The sequence below is a fragment of the Poromitra crassiceps genome (assembly GCF_964638095.1).
Source record: "Poromitra crassiceps genome assembly, chromosome: 2".
Lineage (NCBI taxonomy): Eukaryota > Metazoa > Chordata > Actinopteri > Beryciformes > Melamphaidae > Poromitra > Poromitra crassiceps.
The window spans coordinates 47,733,899-47,746,673 of record NC_139624.1 but is presented as its reverse complement, the minus strand read 5'-3'; the positions used below and the strand labels follow the sequence as shown (position 1 = coordinate 47,746,673).

General features: G+C 42.5%; 1 protein-coding gene across 1 annotated transcript in view; it reads right to left on the bottom strand.

The window, feature by feature from the left end:
• Window positions 1-10,093, bottom strand: part of LOC310799745 (thioredoxin reductase 1, cytoplasmic-like) — a gene marked incomplete at both ends in the record, with an annotated part of 50,719 nt that extends 40,626 nt beyond the window's left edge. Inside the window, 3 exons of the mRNA XM_083662342.1 lie at window positions 7,656-7,772; window positions 8,025-8,094; window positions 10,004-10,093. Of these exons, the coding sequence (XP_083518468.1) occupies window positions 7,656-7,772; window positions 8,025-8,094; window positions 10,004-10,093 (277 nt within the window). The remainder of the gene's footprint in view (window positions 1-7,655; window positions 7,773-8,024; window positions 8,095-10,003) is intronic.
• Between the last annotated feature and the right edge of the window lie 2,682 nt (window positions 10,094-12,775).

Genomic DNA, 12,775 nt, shown 5'->3' with positions numbered 1-12,775 from the left:
CCTAAACTGGCGGTGAATGAGTTAATATGGGATCGCCTGTGTGCAGGTGATCCCATATTAAATTGCTTAGATGTAGTAGGCTATTCTAGCATGTAGCCTATGACCATTTCAATTCCAACCCAACGTCAATCTCAGCTCCGTTGCGCACACGGGACCGTGCGCTTTGGAGACGTTTATGTAACCTTTTTATGCCGGTTTAGTGATATTTCTCCACTCACTATTCAGCTGCAATCAATCAGCGGGGTCAAACAACGTATCTAGGCTACTTGAGAGCACAAAAATGAATATATAAAAACATATTCCAAAGTGGTAAGTAGGGCTTAATTAAAATGTAGCCTGCAACAAGTGCAAGGCTTTAGTCCTTGATTAATTCAACATTACAATTCGTGCTCCTTCCTCGATGGGAAACTCGTCCAGAAAGGGGTTGGTCATTTTTCCAAACTGCTGATTCGATTGGTTCGTGGGCGGTGTGGTGAGGACTATAATTTTAAGTTTAGAAAACCAATGCAACTCGAAGGTGAAAGTATTAGAAAAGGTTTATTTACATAAACAAAGTCTCACACAGCACTGTGGACCAGCCCCATCTCCTCTCTCTCTCTGGGGACTGACCCCCTCTTCCTGTTAGTCACTTGCTTTTATAGACTTCTTCTGAAGTCCCACAACAAAGAGTAGCTTTATGCACTTAGCGCCCCCTACGGCTAGGAGGGGGTATTACAACATCTAAATTCTCTCTACAGTTTCCCTCCTCTTTTTACTTATTAATAGTAAAACTATTTTATTTAGAAGTTGTTATATTGCATTTCAACTTACTCTTAGTTGTATTCATCATCCCATGCCGATATATACATTCTTGTTAAAAGTACACTTTACTTTGCCATATTCCGAGTCCAACTGTGTACTCCTCTCTTTAGAATGCAGAGGCTTATAAATATTTCAAATACATGCAGATTATAAACTCTGTCTGTGTACAGTCCAGAGAAGTCCTCTGCGACCCCCTCTCTTGGCTTTTGGGACATCACTTAATAAAGCCTGTATTTGAAATGTGCCTTGCTGCTATATCATTCCATGTAATGATGTACTCCTTACTAATCCAAGTTATTTACATAATATACTTCTGATAGATTGGCCTAATCTACCAGCTTAAAGTTGTTAGATCTCATTACAACTATAGCATGCTATCATTGCTAAGCTTAGACACTATACATGACTTATAACATATGAAACATTGCACTACAATCATACACTTCACTTTTCAACATAATATACAAAGTACAGACAATACAACATAAATTTCATTAGCAGTTCAAATATTTGACGTGATTGATGTCATCTTGTCGTCTCCATTGGCTCCATCCCATACAAGTTTGCCAAAGTTCTCATTTATTTATAACAGATATTAAAAATTCAGACACTAGTCAAATGATGTCATCATGGCTTTTCCATTGGCTCCTCCTCAGCATCTGCACTCCCCCTTAGACGCTTCATTCATACTCGCAATCATCCATCCCAAACTCTCACATCCTGTCTATCGCTTGAGTCCTTTGGACCTCCCTGGTCCAGGGTGCAGTCTTACAGGCTGGACCCCGTTCAACTGAGTTAACCCTCCAGGCAGCGAGGTTCAGAACCTCCCTGTTGCCATACCAAATGGTCTTACTGCTGGATTGACAACTCAGTCCTCTGCTTCCCGGTGCTTTCTTTTCAAAACCACCGATCACAGAAGCATTACTCGCTTACTAACTCATTCGGTTTCAGCTTGCAATGGCCTGACTGTACATTGAGCCGAGCGCCGGCGGCCATACTGACATTCAGTCCAACATGGTCTTACTGCCCTATGCGACCCGACCGGCTGACGACCCAGTCGATAGCGAAACCCGATCCACCTTCTAAGGCAGATCCCGTAGTGGGGATTAGCCACCCGGTTGGGCGCCGACGGTCTGATCCCTACCCCACTTTGCTATGGGTATAGAAACTTTGACCGTATCCGTCAGCCTTGCCTGTTCACAGAGTGACTCTTAGCCCCCTCTGCTAGGTGTGGACTGTCATCCACGTACCACGTGTTGCCAACACACCTACATGCGACAAACACGCCGACTAGACGGTACCACGGCAGTATGTTGATTCATACTTCAAGACACGGAGGCCCTTCAGTCATCTCCCCAGCACTATAATCAGATTTAACGTGCCCTCAGACCTTCGCAGGCCCGCCGCCGCCTGTTTTTGACTAGGTTCGGGGTGCCCAATCCCCTTCCCTAATCAATTTATATTATTATTATTGATGACACTTTACACCCTTTAAAAGCAAGATGATTTTTCTCCACCTGCAACCAGAACGTTATACACATGTATGTCAGGAACTTTCCATCCATTTAGTCATTCATTGCATATGAAAAAGCACTATTTCCCACAAACTTCCACAACTACTTCCACTTCCTTATGACGAAATATTATATTAGACTGAATATCAATTTAACAATACACTTCAATGTAGTTGGATTTTACCCCATGTGAAGTTCACGTCCTCCAAGTGCTTTGAACTTAGTTTGTTCCTCAGTTAACCTGAAAGAAAGGTTATCCTCCCCTGTTTACAATGACAGACAGACGGCTGTCTGTTCTCCTCCCATTTTCCTGTTAAGTCTCAGAGATTCACATATCATGACAAGACAACATTGTGTAAATATAGTTCCTGTCTACATTTGCTTGAAACTTATCAGTTCTTCATACTACTGTGGTTTTTTTTTCAGCAGACACCCAATGTCACCTCATCTCGGGCTGTTTCTGAAATGTTAAAACCAACATTAGTACGCTTTCATAATGTACATTTTTCCTGCAACGACTGCATTCTCTCTTCCTCCTCCAGCCCATGGTTCCGTCTCTGAAACACACACAAAATATGTTAAACACAGCATAGATATCCCACTTTTTTTTATCTATTCCTTACCTGGATCAAATGTATTACCTAATTATATAAGTTCTAACCCTGCACACTTTAATGCTTTACTTCGTAAATGCATTTATGTTACCGCTGCTGTCACAACTACCATGTCACACATTCATACATACAATTAACACATTTCATCTTATAAACAAACACCCCGCGGGACACAGACAATCTAATGCATCCAAAATCTGCAACTTATTGTACCATCTCAACAACTAAATATAATGGCAGTTAAAAGTGGTCCCTCTGTTATACAATTCCATGTAGCTTCCAGCTCTCTCTCCTTCTTCATTCAAATTGCCCCGAGCGCCCAACACACTTTTTGCCCCCATTTAGTTAATGTATGGCTAATCAATTTATTTTCCTATTCTGCTTCTCATCTATATAGCTCCCCAAACTATTTATGCCTCACCAATGAGGTTTAAATTTGCCTCTCCAATGAGGCTTAAACTTGCACCCATGTGCAAAGTTCCCTTGCTCAGAGCCAGTCCCTGAAAGATTTAGGAGATTCAAGCTTCTCGGCACATCAACCATACTACACCAGGCCGTGATAGATTCTGAAAATCATATTCACAGGCTTTGTTCTCGTTCTGCGTCTCTCTGGTTATCTACTATTGTCTAAAATGGACATAAATTGGACCTCCATATAAGGACTCAAAACATGGATATGATACATATTTTAGACAATCCTGTGCCATCTAGTCTCTTTGACCACTCTCCAAGCCTTCTCTCCCTAACTCCTCCCCTTTGGCCTTACCTGAGTCTCTCTCCCTCTCCCTGGGAGGCTTTTTGTTAGCATAGCCACTGCTATCTTCTGAAGCTAACTTTTCTTACTGTGCACATAGGCTATCAGACTTCCATATACCGAAGACTGACCATTTCTCAAAAATGATTCAGAACTTTTGTTTGAATTATGTACGTTCAGTCGTCTGTCTGCCTCCATCTGATTCAATTTGGATCGAATATGAATATCTTATCAGATCGTGCATTTTCCAAAATCTCTATTTATATCGCGCGCGTTTCCACTCCCGGCGGTCGGTAAATCAACGACTTCTTTTTTTAATTTTCCGGGCTTCAATACAGGCTGTATCAATGTATTGATCATCCTAACTCCCAAAGTTTTCATCAAAATAATTCTAACTCCCACAGTTCTCATCCCAAATGTTTATTTTTACATCCCAAATGTTTCCTAACTTTGCATCCCAAATACTTCTTAAATTTTAATAGGCCTATACAATACATTTGCAGATACTGAATACATCAATAATCAAGGTGGCATGAACACTGTTTTCTCTACTTGCTAAACATAGCTTTTTAACTCTAATAACACTATATGGCGTTAATCCACGCTTTCTTTCTTTATCTTGTTCATACACAACACTGATGATTATTGCCTACATTTAAACAACCCCAACATACATTACCGGTATTACTACAATTACACACAGATAAACCGCTTTATATACATTGGAAAAGCATGTTTTTCAGTTTAGAGCCAGTAGGTCCAGCCATACTTAGCTACAGTAGACACCAAGAAAATCAAATTACAGTTAATTAAACTTTAGACATTAACTTTACAGAAATTCCCAGATGTGGCACCTTTTTCCTCCTCCCCCAAGGATAACTATTTAGCAGGCTGAAGTTAGAGGCCTTTGTTCTCGCTGCCTTTTGTTCCACAGCCTCGGCCTAACATACAACCCCCCTACGTCTAACTAACTTTTCAAGCCACCTTCTTATAAAACACAGCAACATTTAACAAAATACAAACAACTTTACCAAACACATTAAGCTGAGAGATTTGCCTTTTGAACACAACGTAGACTTTAAATTAACTTGTTTTCCCAAATGTTTCTGATTTAAGAAACCAGGCCTGGTCACACAGAGCCTTCACACAAGGCCTTCACACCTTTCTCCTCCCCCTCTGTGCAAACCGGCCCTTTGTTTCCGGCATCTACAGTCCTGTACAAAATCTCTCATCTTAAAGGCCGGCTTTACCGTGGGGAATATGAATATATATTAAATCTCACGCCCCTAAGGTTTTCGAATCCGTTGAAATTTTTGAAATTGGTTGTTTCCCGCCAGAGATATCACCAGAAATCCACTCTGTGTGGAGGGGGGGGGGGGGTGGTGGAGGGGAGGGGCGGGTGCGGGGACCCGAAATACTACATTTCCCACAATGCACTGGGCTCGCGTGGCCTTCGTTTTCATGCCCACCCCTCAGGCATTTGGCTGATATCAAACTCCAGTAGGTGGCGGTAATGCACATATATGTTTGCCAACCGCCATAAAACTCAAAGAAGAAGAAGAAGAAGAAGGCTTCGACAATAAAAGATACAAAGAAGAAGAAATAAATCGAAAATAAAATTGCCTCCAAATTGCACCAAATGTAAACGGTAGTATATATGTCGGGAGATGTCTTCATAAAAAAAAATTCATGCATTTTAAGGCATTTTCGTAGGAGTTACGCGTATCTGATGTTGTAACTATTTTCTGTAAAAATGTGTAAAAATGGGTACATTGCTCAGCGTTGATTTCGTTACTTCAACTCACCTACTACTAGATGTAAAATTTGACGAGCTTTCCAATGCCGCCAGTCCCGTGTCTTTTGGTGCTTCCGTTCCAGAGATATGGTCTCTTGGCAAGGAGCTATGGAAAGCTAACCTAGCTACAGTATGCTATGCGGGTGAACAAGATGGCTGCCTTTTGCTTTTCGTCGAGAGCTCTGAAGGGGCGTGGAGGACCTCTAGAGGCGGGACCATGGCTCACAAGACTTGTAGTTCATAGGCGCTCGAGTTCCGCAAGCGGGGAGGGAAGCCGGGTGACGCGTAACGCGTCATCCGGCTTCCCTAAAAATGTGAGAGATGCCTGATAGGTCAGGCAGTGAAGCTCCAATTTCAAAATATTTCAACGGATTCTAAAACCTTAGGGGCGTGAGATTGATATATATTCATATTCCCCACGGTAAAGCCGTCCTTTAAGGAATATTTTATATATTTACAAACTAGTTTTCATAGACTTTGCTTCTGTAAACACAATCAAAACAATACTCGCCTCCTGTTGAATTCTGCTGCTTTGCTGCGGTGTCCATCCTGCTGTGCACTTCCATAAGAAAAAGACATCCAGCAAGCCACTAAAATCTCTCAGTATCCCTCCTCGAACCGGGTTTCGGCACCAAACTGTGGTGAGGACTATAACTCTAAGTTTAGAAAACCAATGCAACTCGAAGGTGAAAGTATTAGAAAATGTTTATTTACAAAAACAAAGTCTCACACAGCACTGTGGACCAGCCCCATCTCCTCTCTCTCTCTGGGGACTGACCCCCTCTTCCTGTTAGTCACTTGCTTTTATAGACTTCTTCTGAAGTCCCACAACAAAGAGTAGCTTTATGCACTTAGCGCCCCCTACGGCTAGGAGGGGGTATTACAACAACATCTAAATTCTCTCTACAGCGGTGTATTTAAGGTCTAATCTTATCCTTGCAACTTAACCTGCTGCGCACCAGGTTAAGTGTGAAGCATAAGTTGCTATGGAAATATATGTCGGTAAGAAGTTAACTAGCTTTGTAGCACGGCCAAACCAGGGTTAAACCTGAAGTTACCTCGCTAAACCACTAATCGAGCTTCGTGGTACAGGGCCCTGGAAGTACATTGGAATTTGAAATCTGTTACATTCTTTTGACAAACATCAAATTTCCACAATGCGGACAGTTATAATAATTTACGTAACTTTACATTATAAGGTCCTTTGTTAAAGTATATCATGAAATTGATAGATGTGATTCACATCTATTCTCATCACAACACCGGCCCCTTAAAATCTAACAGAACGTACAGAACAACTGTACTGGGATGTAGCGGTTGAATGACGTCACATCCGTTTTGTTAGCGTTCCATTTGCAGAAAACTGGGAAGTTCACTGTTGAATGAGTCACATTGGTTTAAACGAGTCAGCTCTTGGTCAGATCCGGTCAGATCCAGTCGCTAGCCAGGCTAGCCATTGTTAGCAATAATAGTTGATAACAAGGAATTTCGCGGCATTGTGCGCATACAAACACTGCAGCAACATGTCCACACAGATAGAAGTTAGACAGTGCTGTGTGTACAGCTGATTTAATGAGACACAAACAAAACAGAAGTGCTAATAAACAGCATTTACTACGATTATAACTACTGTTGTTGTGCGGAGCAGCCATCTTGGATTTTTGAGGTCGGGCTGCTGAGGCTCCTACGAGTTTGGAATGGGAAATACCAGCTCTGGTGACGTCACCGTCCCAGATCATGACCTTTGAACCGTCAGATTACCAGTTCCCAGTTATAAAGGAATGCCCCATATATCAGGGGTTTTCAAAGTCCATGCCTGTGAGCCTCCCCATCATGATTATGTTATTTGATCCACTGCGACTCAACAATTGAGCCAATATAGCTGGTAATGCTGTTGACATACTTCAGATACACCAAATACATAAAAAAAAGTCTGTCTGAAGGAATGTATTTGTTTCTGACTCTGGAAAAGGGGGAAAAGCAGTAAAATTCCCCTAAACTACTGTATCTGAACTATCTCTTTAACCAAATCACACATATTAGACTATTGTATGACCTCCTTTTGATAACTTATGTAATAACTAATGACATATAGTTCACTGCTATTCACTGAGCCTGAAACTGTTTCCCTGGGGAGGCCCACCTTCCACTTTGAAAACCCCTGGTCTATATCTTACCTGTCTCTTTAAACCTCCAGCCGTATTTCTGAGAGTCTTGGATGGCTTCTCCCAGCAGAGATGCCTGTTGGAGAAGTTTCCTAATGCTGCTCATGTTGATACTGGGACCTCCAAGATCTGGTGAGAGGAGAGGAGAGGAGGGGAGAGTAGAGGAGGGGAGAAGAGAGGAGAGTTGAGGAGGGGAGAAGAGCAGAGAGGGGAGAACAGAGGAGGGGAGAAGAGAGGAGAGGAGAGAGAGGAGAAGAGAGGGGAGAGGAGAGAGAGGAGAGGAGGGGAGAAGAGAGGAGAGGAGAGGGGAAAGGAGGGGAGTGGAAAGGTATTATTCATAGCCACCAGCAAAACTTCTGACTCCACAAATTAAATCCTCACCCTTGGAACCTTTAGGAGATGGAGAGGCGAGGTCAAGGATCAGCACCTTCTTCCTCAACCCAGCGGCCGCCTGGAGGAGTGAGGGGGAAACAGAATGAGTGAGAGCTAGGGAGATGGAAAGGGACTCACACACACACACACACACACACACACACACACACACACACACACACACACACACACACACACACACACACACACACACACACACACACACACACACACACACACACACACACACACACACACACACACACACTATATATATATATAAATCTTTATTCAGGAGTTCACAGAGGATCCATAGAAAAACATTACATACTGACATAAAAACAGAACATAAAAGAGGCCTACATTTAAAAGAATCAATTCACATACAAAAATAGGCTCCTGCGCCAGTGGCGCCGTAGACTGGAGCTAAATCTATATGAGCTTTTGGCCGGGTCTGTTAGTTTCATTATGATGTCATTGACAGAAACATTCAGGCGACACATAAAACTGTACATTAGGTTCCTGAGAAGCGCTTTGAAGGTGGGTAACCCCAAATTAACAAATAGCGTGCTGGCACTGTGCCATCTAGGCACACGCAGGAACAGACGCAGTGCATCATTGTATGCTACATTTAGTCTCTGCATGGACTTGGCCTTATAGCAGTCCCACAGGTGAGCAGTATAAAGCGGAGAGCAGTACGCTCTAAATAGAGAAGCCTTGACAACATCAGAACACATGTAGAATTTCCTCTTAAGCATGTTTGCTTGTGCATAGAGTTTATTGCGTTGTCGATATATGTCCCTGTCTGATGACAGGTCATCAGATATAAAGTGACCCAGGTATTTAGTCTCCTTGCACACATTAAGAGTTTTACCACTCAAGACAAATGTGGGGAAAGCAGACTTTCTATCCTGTCTTGAGCGTACGATCATGATGTTGCTTTTTTCAGCATTATACTTGATGTCACATAAGGCACCGTATTCAGAGCATATGGCCAGTATCTCTTGTAGCCCAGCACTGCATGGGGAGAACGCCACCAGATCGTCCGCGTACATAAGGTGATTGGTAACAGTGTCACCTATAATACAACCAGTTTTGCAGTTGTTTAAGCGGTTGGACAAGTCGTCCATGAAGACGTTAAATAAATAGGGTGAGAGGATTCCTCCGTGTCTGACGCCGTTACTGACTGTAAAGCCAGCATATATATATATATATATATATATATATATATATATATATATTACTGATTATACGGTTTGGTAGGTCCCTATGCCTTGAACATTGGGTGGTGCCCCTCATTCTCTAACGAATTCCAACATTTCTAATCAATTTCTGAATTTCATGAATATTAATAATTTATGAATGATTAATGGTCATTTAATATCCAAACCTGCTCCTCCCTATGCACAACATGGCTGCAAAAGTTAATAAACATATTTGAATAATGACAAAATTAGATATCCGTTATGTCCTCAAAAATACTAGGCAACTAAAGCCCTGGCTGGACAAAATTATTTCACTTCTACTGAGTAGAGACAGTGAACAATGAGCTTCAGGTTGTGATATTCACTCTAAAATGGACACATCGAAAGTACAAAACATTAGGGACATTTTCACTTTTCAGGAAGTCCACGGATGAATCCAGGTCAAAGCCCACAAAGGAGGAGATAAAGAGAAGCAGGTGAGTTGGAGAAGGATTTTGAAGCTTTGAGACAACTGAGATGTGGATTGCATCTCAATATATCAGGAAGATGTCGCTAAAATTGTGTACATTTGGTGGCTATGGTGAAGAGAGTATATATGCATAAGCACAAATATATATAGAATTATACTTTCTTTTACATCCTGGTTTCTCTCAACAATCAGCATTTTCTCTACATCAAAGCGAAAAGAAAATGAAGTGAGGAGTGAAGGCAGAAAGTAGCATTAAAGTTGTGCATTTAAATACTCTATGATTCACTGCAGAGTTGAGCAAAAGCTAAGCAAACCTTTGCCACAGCCAGGCCTCCTGCCCCTCCTCCAATAACCAGCAGGTCGTAGTCATACGGTGTGCAGGACGGCCTGGCCAGCACCTCCATGGCTCACTGCTCCGAGTCAGGACGTCCAGACTCTGTCTGACACACGACCAGAAAAGCAGAAAACTACACAACACTGAGTGGACACAGGGTGGACTTTGGCCACTCTCATCTCTCTGACTGCAGTCTGGATTGGTGTGTCGACTGTGGACTGTACTGTAGGGCAGTGGTTATCAAACTTTTCACGTCAAGGCCCCCTGAACTGACACAAATTAGACCACGGAACCCCCATTTCATAAGGTTTTGTCACAGGGTCCCCCATTTGATCAGATTTTAACTTTTGTGACCACCCTCCCACTTTCCTGGCCCTGTCTTACAGGAGGCTGGTGTTGGGGTCATTAGGCTGATTGGGTGCACCAGGCTCCTGCAAGACAGGGCCAGGAGAGTGGGAGGCTCATCACACTTTTAGATGTTTTACTACAGAAAGTGTATGAAACACATTGATCCAGAACAGCCTAAAGGTGAATAATGAGCCACTTAATAATATCAAAAGCAGGAGCCAGGAGTCAAGGAAGTCGTCTTAAATAAACCTATTATATAGGCTATCTTTGCAAAGAGATGCACCCTGTACAGTATACCCACAAATGCATATACAGGTTTACATATGCTGATGGACAGACAGTCAAAGATATTTATAGACAGGGCACACATGAGATGACATCTGTTTTGACGTATTGGCTGAAGGCAGCCCACGCTAGACTCAACCTGCTATCATGTGACCCTTGTAAGTACGTGGCCAGAGATGAACTGCAAAATGTGCGTCATAGGCTAGTGGTGTGTGCATGTGTGTATCTATTAAAACTTATGAGTACATTAAACTATTGATTATCTAAATAATAATAAACAGCTAATGTGATTTAAATTTGCTGTCACCCATGACCAAAATAGTCATACATTCTGTCATTGTGTCACTAATGGTTGGAATTCTAGTGAAAATAAATTATTACCCTTTTTGCTGCAGGACCCCCTGGAAGCCGATCAATGACCCCTAAAGGGTCCCCGGAGCCCACTTTGAGAACCACTCCAAATATGCAATCAATCAAACTGCATCATCCATCACATGAGAGGTGGATGATGACACTGAATGACCAATATTAAATGTTTTCATTAAACAACTACAGTATATCAACATAGTGGGACATATTCTCTCCAATGAGCTACAATGCCAGTGGAAGGTAAATTATTTTAAGGCGTAACATATAGAAAGAGCGTCTGCATTGCTTTACTAAATAAAGTACCTATTTCGTTTTTTGTTTGTTTGTTTTTCACGTCATGGTTGCATGGCGACACCTTGTGGAGAAACCCAGAAATATCATGCAGGGCTTTATGTGTAACTCAACAGCTGCTTCTGGAGACGAGCACGAGTTGTTTTTACAATGAATTTTAAACATTCACCACGGTTATTAATCACAGAGACACTAAAATGCATGCATCTACTACAGTTGCATCTTCTGAATACCTGACTTTACTCAAGGATAAAACTTTTCTAAACTGTGTTCTCTGTATTTTCATTTTTCATAAAGAACTTACCTTGACCCAGAAACACAGTGGTGGCGAAAATATGGCTCGGTGCGCATGCGCAAGGGGTGTTACTTGCGGGTTGCTTGTCTGACAGTGATAAATCTAAATGACGCCTTTACAAATAAAACAACAAGTAATAAAATTACTATTGCCTATTGACTATATTACGCCACTTTGCCGTTAAGCAGACTGTCATTAGCCCCCCCTGCCCCACCACCACCACCCACACTTGTAGTGGGCTATTTGCATTTGCCCGAAGAGTGGGGTGTGTAGAGATTTGTGGGAACAGCCTGGGCAGAATAGCGGAGGGAGGGAGACCCTCTGATCGAAAACCCGATGGGTGGCTAGACCATGGGGCTAGACCAGGTTGCGGCTTTTATGTCCTACCCCGCTTTTTGTCATGGGGCGTAAACCACGGAACCAGAATGAACACCGGAAAGCAGTGCGCCAAAAAACATCTTTGTTGCCGTTAGCTTGACGTCTCTTGCCTCGATTAATTGTCTGATGCAAAGCTTCTGTATTGGCTTAAAAGATGTGAGACTGTGAATCCGCAATGTTTCTAAAAGAACTTCTTCAAAAACTTCGTTCGGTACGTCCATCTTTTGTTTTGTTGTTTGCCGTTCTGATACTTGTGTCAAATTGTCAAGTTAACGTAAAAGTTGACGAGCTAGAAACGCTGCCCTTCCTGTCTAGGGCGGGCTCTAGGCCGGAACCAGGTAGGGTGACAGAATCAATTGTGAACGGAAGCCAGGCTCTTTCTCGCCGAGAAGAGCCTGGTGACGCGAGGTTATTTATGTCCTAAAGTTTAGGACATACAGTGCATTTGGTTGGACATGGTATCAAAATGTTTTTCTGATGTTTCGTTTAGGTCCTAAACGAAACATCGGAAAAACACGGATTTTTATACCATGTCCAACCAAATGCACTTCGATGCATGACATGTACAACATTAAACGGGCACGCGTTAGTATGCATGCACTGCACACACACGCTGTTTTACTTTTGGTTTGGTTGTTCAACAGCAGGCAGTGATAAAAAAGCTGGCATTATACTGTACATGACCAACTGAGTAGACAACTGGGAGCTACGACTTTACGAGGCGCACCTGAAGGCAGCGCGGCCCCCTGCAGGTGAGAGACGGCAGTACACGCGCTGTGCGGTGGA